Source organism: Tachysurus vachellii, chromosome 3, assembly GCF_030014155.1.
Source record: "Tachysurus vachellii isolate PV-2020 chromosome 3, HZAU_Pvac_v1, whole genome shotgun sequence".
Lineage (NCBI taxonomy): Eukaryota > Metazoa > Chordata > Actinopteri > Siluriformes > Bagridae > Tachysurus > Tachysurus vachellii.
The window spans coordinates 34,280,671-34,300,599 of NC_083462.1; the positions used below are offsets into that span (position 1 = coordinate 34,280,671).

General features: G+C 37.7%; 1 protein-coding gene across 1 annotated transcript in view; it reads left to right on the forward strand.

The window, feature by feature from the left end:
• Positions 1–19,929, forward strand: part of atf6 (activating transcription factor 6) — a 40,217-nt gene that overhangs the window by 16,256 nt on the left and 4,032 nt on the right. Inside the window, exons 8-14 of the mRNA XM_060866929.1 lie at positions 9,248–9,433; positions 11,186–11,277; positions 12,277–12,408; positions 12,544–12,663; positions 14,357–14,456; positions 16,251–16,318; positions 16,863–16,974. Coding sequence (XP_060722912.1) covers positions 9,248–9,433; positions 11,186–11,277; positions 12,277–12,408; positions 12,544–12,663; positions 14,357–14,456; positions 16,251–16,318; positions 16,863–16,974 — 810 coding nt within the window. The remainder of the gene's footprint in view (positions 1–9,247; positions 9,434–11,185; positions 11,278–12,276; positions 12,409–12,543; positions 12,664–14,356; positions 14,457–16,250; positions 16,319–16,862; positions 16,975–19,929) is intronic.

A 19,929-nucleotide genomic window follows, 5' to 3' on the forward strand; every position in this document is an offset into this window, starting at 1 on the left:
GTCATACGATGCCATGCTTCTCTAGCTTTTAATTTTAGATTCCAGAGCTTAAGTTATTCAAACCATTAGATGTTATTCACCCTCACAATGGTAACAATGCAGAATTGGTTCAATGACATTCTTCGTGTAGAAATGTGTGGATGTGAATGAACAAGTTAGAAATGAGACTCCTGAACTGGATTTTGAGAGACCCTGTTTTTGTAAAAACCAAAATATTGCACACTCATCAGTCAGAATCTGGAAACTGTCAGGTTCCTGCTTAGACTTGGTAGATGTATTAAAGTGCTGTCCTTTGGTAAGCATGACTTTGTTTTAAAGCTTCACCTGTTTGAAGGGGTGTACACGGAAGCAAAGTGCCAGAGCCCCGCAACTAATTTTATTTATTATAAATTATAAATTATATTTTCATTTTATTATTTATTATTATTTATTATTTATTTATATTTTAATTATAAATTATTTAATTTTATTTATTATAAAACAACTTAATAATAATAATAACAATTATAATAATAAAAATAATAATGAACATAATAATAAACATAATAATTAACAAAAAGACAATAACTTCAGGAGGGAGAATAATAAGCAATCTGCCTGGGGAGGTAAAGCATCTAACTTAAAAAAAGAAAATGTCAAAATAACAACTTCTCTAACTTCATTCCTAGACACAAAACAGGAGAAAACTATGATAACGTGGCATCCACCTCCCTACAATCTTCAAATAATAAACAAATAAGCGACAATTAAAGGTATCAAATCTATTTGATACTACAGTAGTAACAAAAGAAACACAAATAAGTGAAAAGACTGATAAAAGTAGCTTGTAACATTATTAGCTAGCACATTAAACACATAGAATATGAGCTACAATGTTCTAGGAAAGAGAGATTGAGATACAACGAGAGTGCTCTTGGGGAAAAGTTCATTTCTCAACCTCCAGCGATTTCTTCTTAGCTTTGTACTTCCTCACTCATGACTGGTAATCCGGGATATCTGAGGACAATCAACTTCCTGTCTGAGGGGGAGAGTAGGAGGAGTCAGAAAAGAAACAGAAGGAGAAAAAAGAACACAAAAACACAAACTCAAGCGAACACAACTCTTCTAACAATAAAGAATACGTCACTAGACATCATGATGACTTCAGATCTGCTCTCAATACAACCATGCACAGTTAAAATCCCAGCGAACACTTTTACTTCATTCTGATATTTGATATAAATGACCTCATTGATTGATTTACTCATATTTTCTTAAAACATTTGAATCATAAATCAGGTTTTGTAAAGCCAGTCATTACACATGTGCTTACAGTTATTCAGTTCAATTAACCAGCTGAGAAATGCAAGAAAGTGAGATGGAGAGTAGAAAAGAAATGAGGCTCTGGTTCTGCTTCTGATAACATTTGGTCATCAAATGGTTTCCAGTGAATAGCTGCTCCAGCTGGTCTGTCCTCAGTTCGAAAAAAAAAAAATCACCTCCTTAGACTGACACGTGTCAAGAGGGTGGGTGTAAAATGAAGAGGAGGTCAGTGAGGGAGAGAGGAGGAGACAATGGTTTCCAGGGCATGGTGATGGAGCCAGATTGTGTGACTGTGTGCGTGTCACAAGGATGTGTGTTTTTTTGTGTGTGTGTGATTTGGCGGCACTATGAGCATTCAGCATATAATATTACATATTTCTTCCAGTTTTCCATCCAGATCCACTAGATCTGTCGCACAATATTTGATCAATTTTCACATTTGGCTATGATGCATTATTATGCATCATTGCCAAATGTGAAAACTGATCAAATATTGTGCCAAATACTTTCCTTACAGTGTGAGCACATACTTTTCCTGTAAGGAAAATATGCACTCATACTTTCCTTACAGTGACAGCTGTTCGTGATATTGAATGTGAGGACTATCTTACCGAATTATTATAGAAGCATTATTACAGCACTGGGTCTAATCATAGGCATAAAGCTATTACACAGACACAAAGGAACATAGTGAGAGACAGATAATCACCACCATTCATGTTTGCTGTTGCTGTATTTATGCTGTGACTCTTCAGAAGTATACAACTGTGTTCACCTTTATTTCACAAACACCTTCTCAGTGACTGTTAATTACATGTTACTGGTGTGTCAGTGAAGAATTATCCCTAGAACATGAAATCTACTGTGTGTGTCACTCTGTGTAATCCAATGTCAGTGATAGGATACATAAATCATCAGTCTGGATGAGAAAGTCAGTGCTAGCATCTGCTTTATAACATTATGACTATTCTTACTTAGGACCATTGGTGGTGCTGCTGAACAGCATATATGATGATGTAGATGCCAAAATCTTACCTCTATTTTATGTATTTTTCATTAAAATAATAAGAACACTTTATAGCATTTGGCAAGGTCTGTAAAAATGTCATGTTCTGACGCCAGCCAGGTCAACACCTTAGGCACAGTGCCACAGTAGCATCCACATGAAAGCTGGACCCAAGGTTTCAGGTATCATCTCTTCCCCAGATAAGTGACACACATACACTCGGCCATCCACATGATGTAACACAAAACGCGATTCATCAGACCAGGCCTCCTTTTCCATTGCACTATGGTCCAGTTCTGATGCTTATATGTCCATTGTAGCCGATTTATGTGGCGTACTGGGATCAACGTGGTCCTGGGATCCTTTTTATCAGAGTCAGCATTCACTGTTTTAGCAATTTGTGCCACATTAGGTCTCCAGGCAAGCTAATCTTCACTCCCTGTGTGCATTAATGAGATCAAAATGTCTGTGACCCTGTCACTGGTTCATTGGTTGTTCTTCCTTGGGGTATTTTGGTAGGTACTAAGCACTACACACAAGACCTACTGTTTTGGAGACGCTCACAATCAGCACAATTTGTCCTCTGCCAAAGTCACTCCGAACCTCACACTTTTTCCTGCTTCCAACATGTCGGCTTCAAGAACTGACTGTTCACTTGCCATGTCAGATATCACACCTTCTGACAGGTGCCACTGTAATGAAATAATCAATGTTATTCACTTCACCTGTCAGTGGTTTAAATCTTATTGGTTTTGATTGGTTTAAATCTTATTGGTCTCTATCCACTTCAAATCTTTATAGAGAATGAAACATGTTTTAATATAAACCCTGTAAAATGTTCCTTGTATAAATTGCACCTGGTGTCAAAATAAAAACATTAGAACGTTTCACACAACAATCAGTAATCATGGAGCACGTGAAGGAGCTTTCTAAAGTTCTCAGAAACTACAGTTAAACGACCAAATGAAATAAAGCTACAGAGCCATAGGAAAGACCTTAAACACCCCTTTATCTACAGTTAGTTCAATAATATGCAGCTGGAAAGACACATTTGATTTTCCCCCAGACAGTTGAAGTATGGAGGATTTCCCAATGAAATGATAAGGAAGTGAGAAGCCAAAGAGTCACTTGAAAAGAGCTGGAGGACCACCTGAAAACAGCAGGAACATCTGTTACATGAAGAGCAATAAGCTCCACAATCATCTCTTTTCCTACTCCTTACTTTAAACGTCTCAGCTAAAAAAGAATCAGAGTGGTGCACATCTAAATACTGTGGTGCAGACTGCTGACGATGCACTATTGAAAGACTACCATGCACGCGTGTAAAAGCAAAGTAAATAAATTCGCTCTTTGATCAAACTGATAAATAATTTTCTTTCCCATCGACGACACGTCCTGCATTTTAACGTAATTTTTATTGTTTATTTATGAAAGTAAAAATTATACTTTTAGTTTTAGGGTGGCTGAGATCACAGACAGGGGGGCTAGCAGGGGCCACCCTAAAAAAGGGCTAGAACCGCCCCTGCTTCTTACCATAGACACCTGGATACTATAGCTGCCATACCGCTGTGCAACAAATTACTAACACTGGTCATTTGTGCTGTCTGAATACTACTGAATACTTTATTTTTCCCCCACTCATTTTGTGTCTTTCTTTATGCCTGCAATGCCACAATAGGTATTTCCTTCACTGTATATTGCGCATCTGATAAAATCATTGAATCCAATTCAACTTTGTGAATGTTTTAGACTCACCTCATTAATTGGTCTCTGATGAGGTGATTGGTGTTGTCAGGACAGTTTTCTCACCATGTTAATGTTAATCGTGTGAACACTTATTTACTGTTCCACTGTTTTGTAGATAAATAAATAACTGATACTAGGGTAACTGGTATAGAGAATTTAATGTAGTAGATGCATTTGCAGTACAATTTTCTCCCTTGGCTAACAGAAATGGGTCACTGTAATTAGAAACTATTTCCTGAGATTATTCCAGGTAGTTACAAATTTGTCAGGGGATTTTGTAGGCAGCCAGAGCTACTCTGGGAACTTCTGAACCTTTAAACGTAGTAGATTTGGTATGTTATGGTGAGCACAAAGGGCATTGCTGTGTCATCTATGCCGATAAGTTAAAACTAAACATTTAAATGTGTTCTATCAATATATTTTTATTGTCATTAACTCAAAAGCTAAATAGTGAGAGGTTTCAAAAATCCCTACTGAAAGTATTGTTACAGAATTTCTGCTATACGCTGAAGACATTTGGGTTTGAGATAAAAAGAGCTGAAGTTCAAATTCATGATATTTACACCAAGATATGAGCATTAGGACCATTATGAGGACAGATTCCTTTACCATAGTCTACTACAGAATACAACATAAAGTTCTCCTGCTACATGTGGAAAAAAGATTTAGTGGAAATATTCCAGGCAATGGCCAGAATTAAAAGCCATCAAACATCTGTGGGGAGATCACGTTGTCATTCTGGGTCATTACAATGTGAGTGATGGTTAAAACCTGCAACTATTTGATTCAGAATCAAATCCACAATACAATAAAGAGGTCTGAATACTTTTTGAATCCACTTTATATGTGTGTCTGTGAAGGCAGAGTGTTGTGCGACCCTGCTGTTATGTTCCTGAGTGATGTAAGGCCAGCTGTGCAATCTGGCTACAGTGTGTGTGTGTGTGTGTGTGTCTATGTGTCTGTGTGTGTGTTCTGCTCATCATTTTCTGTAATTATTTAGGTATTGCAACAGGCAGGACAATATGGATAAAAATAGCCTATCACACAGACCGCTGTAAATTGTGAATGTATTCGCCTTTGTGAAGCCACGACTAAAGTGTGTTAATTTTGCCAGTGCCATGATTGTCCAAAAATTATAATAGCAATCCCTGTCTAGTGGCTGTTTTTCTTCTTAGTGGAAATACTTACTTACTTACTTACTTACTTACTTACTTACTTACTTACACTAATTAAGTCACAATTTTGCAAAAGCCAGTAATTGTGATGACTTTTAAAATAATACATTGTATATTCTATACAAAAGAGATTAAGGGATAATCATTTCTACTTGGTCATGACTGTGTCCGAAGGTGTAAATCAGAGTAATAACAACAGCAATTACTCTTTAAATAAAACTTGTGCTTTATTCTTTTTAAATCATAATTGTCTGTGAAATTCTGTGACATTTTCTTCTGCTTCTAAGTCTGTAACAGCTGATTTGTTTCAGGTTATACAGTCTTTTCTAAATTTGTATGCATGTGTGTGCATGTATGAGTGTGTGTGTTGTCACCATCCTAGTCATTCTGTGATTGATTATTAGGAGTGTAGAGTGTACTTGAATGAATACGCTGTACAATCCAAGGGCTGTTTTGTGTGTTTTTCTCTGTCCCTGTCCTGGTGTTTCTTTGTCCTTCTGGTTTTGCTTTTTTCCCTGAAAGGTACACAGAGTTAGACATTTCTGGTCCTACGTGGCAGATGACACGCACATGCACGCACACATGCAGGGCAGCTCTATGAAAAACCACCCGCAGCAGCTCTGCAGTGTCACAGCGATGGAAAAAGAAAGCTGATTTCTTTCCCTGTAGACTTCAGGAAATGCATATACGATCTGTATTGTCTCTGCTAAAACGTTTAGCTTTTTCTCTTGTTGTTGAGCTTTGCTAGAAATACAGAACAGTATATAAAAGCTAAATGAATTTGTGCAGATGACCACTGATTCATTGTCACGAGTGATTTGTTTTGAGCGATGCTTTCTTGTCTGACCCTGTTGAGTGAAAGTGTTGGATTGGTTCGACATTGTAAACAATGCTATTGTCTGACCTCTGTGGTCAGTTTGATCCAAATATGTTTTTAATGAAAGATTGAAAAGCTTCTTAGCCAATAATGAGTGTGGTTTGACTGTTGCATTGTCTCGAGTGGAATGTGAACATACACATAATGTAATTCCAAATGACGTGCAGTTTCCCAAGAAAAAAGAGGGAGATGTAGTTCCTGTGTGGATTTATTGCGGTGAAGGTGAAAACCCCTGTAGTTTATGTCATCTCAGAGGATTAAACTCACAGTAGTGTGAATGTAATGACAAACAAAAAGGACAGTTACACTGTCACTGTCAGTTTATAAATGCAGCGGTTTTCATTGGTTGAACAGAGGATCTAATAAAGCCCTTTGTGCAGATGTGATTCCATTGAAAGAGCAAAGATTTAAGAGGCCACATAGGAGATTTGTTTGATTTTAGATCCTAAAATGACAAACTTACATAACACAGCACTATATAGACACTTTGTAGACTGGAAGCTGCTCTTAGAAGCTGGAATAAAAGCTCTGTTATAGGACTGTTTACAACCAAATCTGGTTATGATTAAAGAATGGATTTACTGCAACAGAGTTTTTCTTGTAACAAGAGGATGCATGATGGAGTAAAGCACGAGCTTGTGCAGCCAGTGACAACAAAATAAAAAAGAAGATGCTTCTATCTTCAGCCAAGAAGGGGACAAAGCAGACCTCCCTGATTTAACTTAGTAATGAATAACTCTTTGTCATGTTTGCACACGTTTTTTTTTTCCTTAGACAACCAACATACAAGAATGGCTGTAGCTAGATTCACCTGTGCTAAATTATTTGAATCAAAGTTTTAATGGATCTGATTTCCTTGTCTCAGTCCAAATCCATTGACACATTTATTGCAAGGTGTGCAAACCTCTCTTCTCCACAATGCCTGTGTAATATATCTATGGCCAAAGTATGGCCCCTTGACCTCCGCTTACCCAAACATGTTGTTTGTTCCCAGGCTCTGCCCATGGCAAAGATCCCTAGATTAAGGAATTTTTCTGTCATGCAAACAGACCAAATGGGGACACAAACAGCTTAATTATGGCCATGCTGAGGGCAACATCTTACAGACACCTGGCTGTAGGGGCAAATCAGGCCATAGCTCTGTCTAGATCTCTCTCTCTCTACCATCTAGCATAGGACTTTTAGTTTGTAGTGTTGTAGTACATGTCGTGTGTGTGTGTGTGTGTGTGTGTGTGTGTGTGTGTGTGTGTATGTGTATTTATGTGTATATATACATACATATACAGTGCCACTTGGAACGTTGTGAACCATTTAGAGGTTTCTATATTTCTGCAACAAAAAAAAAGACCCAAAAAATCAACAACATTTTCACACAAGTCCCAAAGTGACAAAGTGAACCCAATCAAACAGATCAGACAAATATATTATACTTGGTAATTTCATTACCATTTTTATTCAGGAAAATGTTTAAATATTATGTATCTGTGAGATTCAAAAGTATGTGAACCTCTAGGTTTAGTATATAATTTCATCTGATTTCAGTCATTGGTATGACAGTCGGGTCTCCATGTGTCCTATTTTATTTAAAGTACAGAGAAATATCAAAGTCTCATGTACATGACGTGCGATTGTGGATCATTGCAAAAACAATGGAGATTTCTGAGGTCTTCAGAAAAAGTTATTGTTGCTCATCAGGCTGGAAAAGGTTACAAAATGGAGGACATTTAAGACGTTGGTACATTCCCAGAAGTGGTTAATCAACAAATAGTCATGTAATAGTCTGTTGGGTCAGAAAGGAATAAAGAGTAACTTCTAATCAACTAAAGGCCTCTTTTACTTTACTTATGTTAATGTTCATTAGTCTGCCATCAGGTAGAGACTGAACAACCTCGGTGTGCAAGTCGCAAGGAGAAAGTCACTACTCTCCACAAAGAACATTACTACTCAAGAAGATCATGTGGACAAGCCAGAGGACTACTGGAAAATATTTGGAGGAAATTTGTGGAGGAATGAGACCAACATAAAACTTTATGGTTTAAAAAGAGAAGCATTATTTTAGGAGAAAAAATACTGAATTCCACCAAAAGAACCTTATATCTTCTGTGAAACATGGTTGTGGTAGTATCAGAATCTATTGCTGCATCTGGGCCAGGACAGTTTGCCATCATTGATGGAACAATACTTTCAGGATTATGCCAGTGATCTCAAAATGAAAATGACAAGACATCTGTCCATGATCTGAATCTCAAGGTGAAAAAAAGGGTCATGCACCAAGACAAAGAGGAAAAGCACTCAAGTCTGTCTACCATAGAATGATTAAAGAGGAACAAAGATAATGTTTTGGAATGTTAAAGTCAAAGTCCTGACCCTTATCTAAAAGAAAAATTGTGGAAGGACACAAGGAAGCCTGAAGACCTGAAGCAGGCAGTTCATGTGAGGACATGTACTGAGGTTCATGTGAGGCAGTTCTCTGTACTGAGGAATGGGAGCAAGTTCTTCCAAGCTTTTGTTCAGGTCTAATCAAAAGTTACTGGAAACTTTACTTACAAGGGCACACAACAGATACTGAAAGCAAATGTTCACATACTGTTTTGTTTGATTGTGTTCACTTTGTTTACTTTTATGATGATATGGGTTGAGGTGCACTATGAGCCACAGCCATGTTCAGGGTAACTGTCACAACCCAAGTTTTAAAAAGCAGACAATCGTATGTGAAGGAAAAACAAGTTTGTCTCTACCCACTTTATCTCTGCTGCTGCTCACTGAAACACAGAACACAAGTTAGAACAAATAAACACTGATGTAGATCCTTACTACTTACTTTTCCTGGCTCCGCCCTCCTTTCACAAACAAGTGCTCGAACATACCCTCCGCCAACACAGCTGTGAGTTAACAAATATCCCAGGTAAAGATGGCAGCTGTAACAGTAATCAGTGTGTAGAATATAAGGGAACTCTGTAATGCTCAGCAGCAGATGATAACCATGAGCTCTGTTAACCAGACAACCAGCAGAACACACAAGAATGTGGAACACTAAGGGATGAAGTGACTTGAAGTGATTTTTGAATTGAGATTTCAGTAGGTTCATTTTATAATTGCAAATTGCAGGTGTTTTATGTATATATTTCCCCCTTTTTCCAGTTCAGTGTGTGCCGGCGGCAGCAACGCATGATAAAGAACAGAGAGTCTGCATCTTTATCACGGAAGAAGAAGAAAGAGTACTTGCTGACCTTGGAGGCCCGTCTGAAGGTTGCTCTGTCTGAGAATGAGAAGCTGAAAAATGAAAATGGGACATTAAAAAGGCAACTGGAGGGACTGATGAATGAAGTAGGTCCTGCAATATACATATATACATACATACATACATACATACATACATACATACATACATACATACATACATACATACATACATGTCTATATACATAACGTACAAATATACATATATAGATATAAGACCCACATCCACCTTTAATGAATGTGGTAAAAGTCCCACAGTCTCTAGAGATTACACTGGATGATGTGAAAAACAAGAAGCACTGAGTGAGACAGTGACAGTTCTGTGGGTATAAAACCACTGTTGATGAGAGATCAGAGGAGAATTACTAGAATTGTTCACTGCCTTCACTGCCATGAAGGATATAGTAACTCAAATAATCAGTCTTTGCAGCTGTGGTGAGCAGAAAAGCATCTCCGCATGTACAAGACATAAAACCATGAACTGCAACAACAGCAGAAGACCATATCAGGTTTCACTCCTTCTAGCCATGAAGAAGAATTTGAGGCACAGACTCATGGCACAGACTCACTCAAACTGGATATCTGAAGATTACGAGAAATCTTTTACCAGTCTTTAACTGTGAAGTTTATGCCAATAAACCTTAGATTCCTGCTCTTTGCTGACAGAAGTGGAATCAGGTTTGATGTGTTGTGCATGTTGAGATGCTGTTCTGCTCAACATGGGTTTAAAGAGTGATTTTCTTTCAGTTACTTTAGCTCAGAGACCTTCCTATCAGCTCAGACCAGTCTGGTCATTCTCCTCTGATCGCTCTCATCAACAAGACTTTCCACCCACAGATCTGTCACTACTAGTAACAGTTAATTTGCAGAAAATTGTACAGCAACCACTTCACGTCTAAGTCTGTCCCAGGACAGCTAAAAGGACTTTTTGTCACCTTGACTTTTAAAGTAAAGTCCGGAGCATTGATCTGTGCTATTTTTGGTTGTTCAGCCCCCTCTGTATAAAGCCCAGCTCACACTGTGCAATTTTTCATAATCCTTCAAGACTGCTGCTTGTCAGACTGTATGAAAATGGTCCCCATGTCACACTGTAGGCTCTCAGTTGTCATCATGTCTGACTGTACGACAGTCAAGACGCTTCAAAATCATTTTACATCATAAATCCGTGACATGTTCAGACCTGCTTTCTCTGCTAAAATGGCAGGTAGCAGAAAATGAGAAATCTGTAGCATTAATTTAGTTTATTACAATCCATGTTGATAAAATAAACAACAACGACATGTGTGGGGCTGGGTCATGGCTTGGCAAGCGCCATCCGGTCAAGCGCTTCTGTTGGTTCTTGGTTTGACGTCAAGATGCCACACTGAAGATGTGTCTGAAATCTTCTGACACTGCCAGAAATTTATCGGAGGAAGACACTGATCGCAGCGGCCATTAATCGTTTTTCTGTGACCATGACGAGGTTAAAACCAGCCATCAAAGACTATAGATTTTACCCTAGGACTCTAGAAATCTTTTAGGATTATCAAACTTCATATCAGATGAACAAATCGTGGCTAAAATCACACAGTGTGAGCTGGGATTAAGTGCAAGTCTTAAGACATTTGCAGTGTCTGCCATTTCATGCCAAAAAACAGTATGAGGAAGGAAGTGGTAGATTTTATAAACAACAAATTTCAGAAATGATCATACAATCAGACAGAACTTTATTCTGAGTTTTTATTAACCATATTCACAGATTAGACCACTACTACTCCTGTTTAAAGCAATCTTAGAGCAATTTCTTGTGCTTAGGCCATCCAGTTATGTGCTATGTATCTCCCTTGTGCTTGTATTTAGAACACCATTCTGAAGGGAACTGCTCCAAAGAGACGGGCCGTGTGTCTGATGGTGGTCCTCGTTTTCCTGGCAATAAACATTGTGCCATTGAGGTAAGCGAATAATCCACACAGACAATAAAGTGAGAAATGCTTTTTTTTTTTTTTAAGCATAATGTAGTTACAGTCTGTACAGTTGATGACAGAATGGGCGTATATAAATCTATCTTTTATGGAAAGCCTGTGTGGGAATCCACTGAGGAAGGATGGTTTATTTATACAAAGACATTCTCTGATAATAATGATGTTCAGATGGGATACGGTCTCTAGTCTGACCAATTTGCATAAGAAAAAATCTCTATAAATTACACAGAGCGGGTTGTTTAGTAATGTAGGTATTATCATTATCTAAAGATGTAGGTGTAATATGTAGCTGTATAATATGCTGATGTAGCTCAGTGGTTAGGTGATCGACTACTGATCGGAAGGCCATTGGTTCGAATCCCAGGTCCACCAAGTTGCCAATGCTAAATGCTGTAAATGTAAATGTAGCTTTCAAACAACAGCTGACTTTAATTTTCTGTATTTCAAAACACATCTCATATCTTCAGGGTTGTTTTTACTTTTGTTATAAGGGTTTGTATTTGGCTGGTATGCTACATGCCCAGTAGTTTGGAAGTCAGTATACTACATCCCCATAATGTATACAGGCTTCTACTTTTTTTTAGGAAAACAGCACAAAGTGATAATACCACTGGCAACTGGGGCCAGAAAAAAAAACACCAAGAAGTTACTCTTGCAAGTTCTAACACCATGATCTGTATATTTGTGTTTATCATTAAAACCTAGACAATATATTATATCATCTTGGTTCATTTGAGAGAACAATGTACATTAGCCCACACCAGGCTGAAACTAAGAATTAAAAATGTTTAAAACCTGTCGATTTTTATAGAACCAAGTGAGTAGACATGTAGCTAGTACTCAGGTGGCTGCTGACATGAAAGGATCAGTTCTTTTTATTATTATTATTATTATTATTATTATTATTATTATTATTATTATTATTAGCAGAATGTTCTGCTAATTTCTAGCTCTTCTCCTACTCTAAAGTCTTTTTGAGAGAGATGCAGACTCCAGGTTCGCAGCAGCCCCTAGTCCCAGTAGCAGACATCTGTTGGGCTTCTCGTCAAAGCTCGACAGCAGCATGGAGGCCAGTTTGCAGGATTCTCTGTCTTCTAATAAGTAAGTTCATTCTGTGTTGCAAATGATCTCCATGTGTCATCTCAATGTGTGATCTCAATGAATCATGTGTGATCTCCATATATCTTTGACTCCTTTTCACTTCCCTTGTCATTCACATTATTTTCTTTCCTCTAGACTGGAGGACTTGGAATCAATGCCAGAAGAAAAAGCTCTCATGGTGGTTAAAAGAGATCCTGTCTTCAGGACTCCTCCTCCTCCCTGTCAGCCTCCTGTAAACAGAACCAAGTGCATAAAGTTAGTACTGATCTACACGATACTATACAGGTGCTGGTCATATAATTAGAATATCATCAAAAAGTTGATTTATTTCACTAATTCCATTCAAAAAGAGAAACTTGTATATTATACTCATTCATTACACAAATGTTTATTTCTTTTAATTTTGATGATTATAACTGACAACTAAGGAAAATCCCAAATTCAGTATCTCAGAAAATTAAAATATTACTTAAGACCAATACAAAGAAAGTATTTTTAGAAATCTGGGCCAACTGAAAAGTATGAAGATGAAAAATATGAGCAAAACCTTTTGATGATATTCTAATTATATGACCAGCACCTGTACCAACTGCATGTAAGAACAAATATTTGTACTTTTCCAGCTACTTCCTGCAAGCATTGATTATTCTTAGCTCCACAGAGTTTACTTCTGTGGAAGCTGGAAAATGGAGGATAAAATTATAGATATATTGTGGAAATCTTCCTGTTTTATTCATTTGTGTGGTGAAATTATGTGTCACATAATGTAAGATATATATACAGTCATGTGAAAGAGAAAATACACTAGTTCAATTCTGTGGTTTTATTTCAGTTATTAAAAGCACAAGATTAGTTAATAAAGTCACAAAGCGTGACTACCTGCAGGACATTCGGCAGTTTGGTGATCTCGGGTGTGTGTTTACATTCTGGCCTGAAGAAAGGACATCAGTCACAATCAGAGAGAAGCAATTAATGCTCATTAATCTGGGCAGGTTTATAAGGCTAGACTATTTGAAATGTACCACTTTGTGAGAAGGGCATATTCAGTTCAGGTCAGTTTTATTAGTATAGCACTTTAAACAATGGACATTTTCACAAGATGTTTACAAGGTTTACAGAAATATATCCATTTGGGATTTTATAAAGTAGCAATTGTAAGATTTAATTTGAAATTTATTTCCTTAATGAGCAAGTCAGCATTGAAGGTGATGAGGAAAAACTCCCTGAGATGCTATAAGTAAGACTGGTAGTATCTCAGTGGTTAAGATGTGGACTACTGATTGGAAGGTTGAACAAGGCCCTTAACCCTCAACATTCATAAATGTAATTCGTTCTGAATAAGGCCGTCTGCCAAATGCTGTAAATGAAACCTTGAGACGAACCAGACTCAAAAGAGAATCCATCCTCATCTGAGTCACACAAGAGTGTGATTGTAAAATTAAACTCCCTGTTTAAAAAGTGCAATGGTGTAACCAGGAAATTCATTCCAGAGTTAGCGTTCACTCTCCACCCACACCAGTGAGGCTTGGGCCCCATGGCACTGTTGCCAGTTTCATCATTTGCTCTTCATTGGAGCACATTAGTAGGAACTACCCATTACATACCAGGAACACCTCACAAGACCCGCTCTTTTGGAGATGCTCTGACTCAATCGTCTAGTATTTAAAACTTGGCACTGGTCAAATTCACATTCTTAAACTTTCTTTACACAAATTTACTTTCAGTGTTTTTAAATAAAATCTCAGTGATGTTTGATCCCCAGTCCTGCTGTTGAACGTTTTTTTAGTCCATTTCATCTCTATAGCATTTTTCCCTAAAAAATGTGTCCCTGAATAAAGAGGGAACTCTACAATTCTTAGTGATTCTTGCCTTTCAGTGCCATAGTGGTGGACTTTAGAGATATTTAGACAGATATCAGCTAAACAGTTTCCTTCTTTTGTTTGTGTAGGATGGCCAGTGAACTGAGGGGATGGGTGCACCGACATGAGGCAGAGCGCACTAAGAACCAGCGCAACAGCAGCACCCACGCAAGAGCCAGAACCATCACGGTAGGAGTGATCAGAGGCATTCATCCAGTCACCTTCTTTGTTCTGCTTCCAAAGATTCCCATGATTTAATGATATTCCGCATACTATTTAACAGTAACATATTTTCTTGAAGCCTTGTATTAGGAACATTTTCCAGAGCTATTGGGAAAGGAAAATTATGCACCGTAGAAAACTATGAAGAAACCGATCAGTCAGGCTTCACTGGAGTGAGACACAAATGGATTTGAACCAAAGAGTATTTTCTGTAGTTTCAAACTGAAACTTTTAAAAAATTAAACACGTTTTTCTGAGCAGCATTTTCATGTCTAGACTGTTGGGACAGAGAATCTCTAAAATACCAGGCTTTTAGGGTTTTCTTGTGAGACAGGTTTTTTGTGGAGTGGCACCAGGATGCACTATGGGAAGAAGGCAAGCTAGAGGAAAGGTTCCCAAGCAAGTGCTGGGAAACCATGAGTCCTTCATTCATATGGATGTTACTGTGACATAAACCAAGATATAAAGATATATTCAGCGCAGCCTTGTTCCATAATGGCAGTGTCATCTTTCAGCAGCACCATAACATTTCTTATTAATTTCCTCTCTTAGAATCCAGTCATATAAATAGCATCTATTTTGACAGAGGAGAAAATAAAAGCAAAAGCATATCGAGCAGTGTGCTCACTCTCAGGTGTTTCACTGAGGGACAAATTTAATGTATTTATTAAAGGCAGGGTGTCCGATTTTTGAGAAATGAAACACAGAAAACTGTGTCGGGCCGAATAATAAACAAAAATCAAAACAAAAAACAAAAACAAACGTGTAGCCAATGAGCAGAAAGGGGCGTGGAGTTTCCTGAGTCAATAACTCCTGAGCTAAACACTGTTACTACACAAATAACACCTCTTTTCTATCGTAGTAATGTAGAGACGCAGCTACAACCGTGTTTTGTGTAGTAACAGTGTTTAGCTCAGGAGTTATTGACTCGGGAAACTCCAATCTGTGAATATGTGACCAACTTTACTTAAGACACCGAGGCGCTTTTTTCCTTCTCGATAGGTGAGTAACGTTGGTTTTGTTTTGTTACACAGAACTAATATATGCCTTTGTCCTTTACATGATTATGTTTGTGTGTCATTTTTGCTTGTTTGTTTATCTACAATCGTATTGTTCTTCACTTCAGCTATGATAGACACATTTCTTTCTATTAGTTGCCTGGGTTACGTATGTATGTGTGGGCGGAGCTATCAATACAGGGGTGGGACCCATTTGGGTTAGGGGCGTGTTTGTTTTGGTGATTTTATATGTCAACATTGGCTTTCAAACAACGGAGACCCCACCTTTAATATGCTGAGGAGACCTTCATTTAAAACGAATGGAAGGATTCTCCATTGTTTTGTACTCATCAGAGTCAAAGCTTTTAAGCTCAAAGAGATTACAGTTTGTGTTTTATTACTTTTAACGTGCATGAAAAAGTCTCTTAATAAAAAAAAGTACATTTATTTATTTACATAAAAACTTCTTAAGACCAAAACTGTGGATGTTTTTATTTTTGCTATTGCTTTTAACAATAGAATCCAGCAGTTCCCTTACTTGGTCTGGTCTATTTGTCCATATCTGATTTAACACCTAATGGAGCTGATAAGTGCAGCGTTTCATTCCAAAAGGAAGTGAATGAAGATTCTCTCAAAATCCTGTTCACATATCTTTATATTAAGATTATGTATTAAGCCTTTATTATGTATAAATATGAAATACTGAAATATACTTATCTAATTGATTGGATCAATAATATTATGTATATTATTTTTTCTTTAGAGAATGGCCAGTAAGAAGGCAGAAGTGCCACAAATCGTGACTGTGCAGTACCCTGAATCTTCTGATAAGTGAGTGCTGCTCATTTGAAGCTACAGGCTTGTATACTATAGGTCTTAAAAGCTATAATTGCTGGTATGCATGCCTGTGTAATAAACATAACAGCAGACAATGACTTGAATTTATGTATCATATGTTTATAAAAATCTTGCTGTTCTAATATTTACAGCAGTAGTTTAGACATTGGCAAAAATGCTGACCATAACTCTACCACAGCTACATTGTCCAGACCTCAGCTTGTACATGTGGTTATATGGTTATATGTAATAGAATGAGAGAGAGTGACGCATCTGCATTCTTCAGTTCTTTTTAAAAGAATGTTTACTGTATATGTTTGATAATTTGTACGTTTTTAACATAAATTCACTGAAATTCACTGCTCTTCATTTGTGTCATGAAATGTTTTCTAATTTTTATGTAAGTTCATATCATATTTTTACTTCAAAACAAATGAGCTTGAGATAAGATTTATAAGTGACATAAAAACTGTTATACTATTTTTATACATGTTTATCTGTGCCTAATTATTCAAGGATAACATTTTCCTGTCTTTAGGCATTCAGGCAATGAGCTACAGGTCTACTACGCCCCTCACCACACATACAGCCATTTTTTTGATGAACTCAACCGAAGAGGAGACACTTTCTATGTGATCTCTTTCCGCAGAGTGAGTAGCTTTTGCCTTGTAAATGCACATACAAACTACTGTGTTTGGACACTTCAGCTCAATTTTTTCTACAGAAAAACATTTGGCAGCAAACACACTAACTATAGAAGTGCTTTCTGATTGTACTGGATAACGAAGTAGGTTATGTGTCTGGAATTCTCTCACTCTCACTCATTTTCTACCGCTTATCCGAACTACCTCGGGTCACGGGGAGCCTGTGCCTATGTCATCGAGCATCAAGGCAGGATACACCCTGGATGGAGTGCCAACCCATCGCAGGGCACACACACACACACACACTCATTCACTCACGCATTCACACACTGCGGACAATTTTTCTTTGGACCGGGGGAGGAAACCGGAGTACCCAGAGGAAACCCCCGAGGCATGGGGAGAACATGCAAACTCCACACACACAAGGTGGAGGCGGGAATTGAACCCCCAACCCTGGAGGTGTGAGGCGAACGTGCTAACCACTAAGCCACCGTGACCCCTTGTGTCTGGAATTATTAACAAAAATATTCTCAGAATTCTCAGAAAACCTGATTAATACAAGGAGGAGAATCTTCATCTCATGGTGAAACATATTTTATCTAGTTTATGTTGTAAGTCTCACTATACATGCTGTGATATTTTTGGCAAGGAAATAAAAGGCATTTTTTAAATTTTTCAATGATTTTTTCCCTCCAAATTTTCACTTTTCACTCTTCTGTGATCAAAACGTTCACGAGTTCTCAGAACAAACAGCAAACTGTTCACAGCACTTCAACAAGCTCTGTAGTGGAGTCTTAGACACCACATCCACAATCTCACACACAGCCTCACCCTGTAAACTAATGTCATTTATCAATAAAGAGTTTGGAGCAGGAGTACCACACTTTAGGACTCATTCTCTCCAGAGTCCCACCCGCTTTAAGTAACAGAAGAACCATATGGTCTCACTCAGAGAAGAAACGTTGAGTTCTGCCTCTGACAAACATCTCTGTGATTCAGAGGTGCACAAATGTGGCCAAGAAGAAATGAGATTTTGGATGAATACACAACTGAAGCTGAACATCTGTATGTTTAAATAACAGGAGTCCCACGAGGCTGTTGATTGATTGGAGTTTGATATAATTTTTTATTTGTCGAAAACATGTTTTAGCCCTTGCCTCTGCTTTTGTTGTGAATTTGAACCCGTTTTAATTTTCCCTCCAGACATCCAGCTTTTGCTTAGTTCTGATGATGTGATAGAAAACCTCCCATGAGTTTGAACAATAGACAGTAGCTCCTCCCATGAAATATTGGCTTATATGTTATTGTTTATTTTTTCTTTATTCCTTTCATTTTAATGCATCTGAAAGCACTTCTGAGACATTTTTTTCTTAGTCTAAATAGATGCTCTATCTACACAAACAAGACCAGTGTCTCTCTGCACAAAATTCAGAAAGAATCTTGATTCCAAACTACTTTTGGCTTTCGGTGTCTTGTAATGAAATGGGTTGTGGCTCCCATGAGTCAGGTCGGAAAAGATTGGACTTGTTTATTTAGGATGAAGTTTCATCTGAGATCGCATCGCTTTCCTCTGTCTGTTTAACCTTAGGCTATGCGATAACAGCAAAATTTTGTGGACAAATGCCTGCCACTGATGGATAGCCTGAGGGCCTCAGACTGGACATTTGTTTAGATGTAGGAAGGTTTGTGGCATCAGGTTATTAATGAATAGCTGAGAAATGTGTAAAGCGTTTTTAAAAATCCCCTTTACAACTTTGAGAAATTGGATGCACATGTTTTAAGGCATTCTTGTTCACATGGTTATCAGTAGATTACATGGCCTTAAGTGTTTGATTTCAGTGTTTTATATAGTTGTTCATATTAAACACACTTCTCTTTCTAATCAAAAGCAGGCAGTATCTTCATTTTTGGAACACTTTCAGAGCTGCAAGATTGGATTGGTTTTTAACGTTTACACCAAAAACCTCCATCCAACAGCAACTTGGGGCATTTTCTAAAATATGGAATGTCAGAAAATAGGAAAGAGTGATGAATATGGAGTTTATTAGCTTATTTATTTTCATGTATTTTGTTTCCTGGGATTTAGGGTGTGGGTCTCTATAGTGTTTTGTTGGCCCCACCCTTCCTGCTGTGTCCTATTCTTTCCAGCTCTCTCCATGTTATGCTGGACTCCATTTAAATTCGCTTTTGAATATTTAATTTTTTAATTTTTCCCTTTTTTTTATACCCCAACTCCCATGTTGCCTCTTTAACATTTCCAACATGTATCGTCAATGTTTCCATTCCCTTTTGCTTATGTAAGCAGATTGCAACATTATTGGCTTCCTGAGAACCTAGAGCCCTGGGAAAGCGTTGAGCTGGAAGACCTTATCCATGCCGGCATGAGAACAGAGCTGCTTCAATGCTGGTCTCTGTAGCCCCAGAGAATGGTTTCTCTCACTTATTTTTAGCAGAGCTAATAAGCCTTGAAGATCCCAGATTCCACAAGTTTCATGGGCTCCAGGTTTCATGTTGAACTGTAACAGTGAGCTGGAGATGGATATAACATGCCACTCGGCTTCTGTCTGTTTTTTTGAATATCCTTAACCTACTATCTTTCGATGTACATTTTCCACGAGTGTTTTAAAATTAAAGCTAAAAATTAATTGGTTTTCCAGTGTTACTGTAGAATCACAACAAAGTCATTCCTAAAAAGAGCAGTGGGGCAATATTCTTACTAAACCTGATGTATACAGTATGATGCCAACTTCAGCTGAAACTAAAGCTAGACTTTATTTTGTGCTTCATAATTTGGATCTTAAGCTACCTTGATCCTTTAAACCAGATAATTTTGGAGTTTTCTTTAACAAAATATATGAAATTTAATTTTACATTAAGTCTTAAAACACAGCCCTGCTAGTCAAGTGGACATCTCTGTGGTTGTAGGATGAATATTGGGACCGTTTTCTCTTTTTACTATTT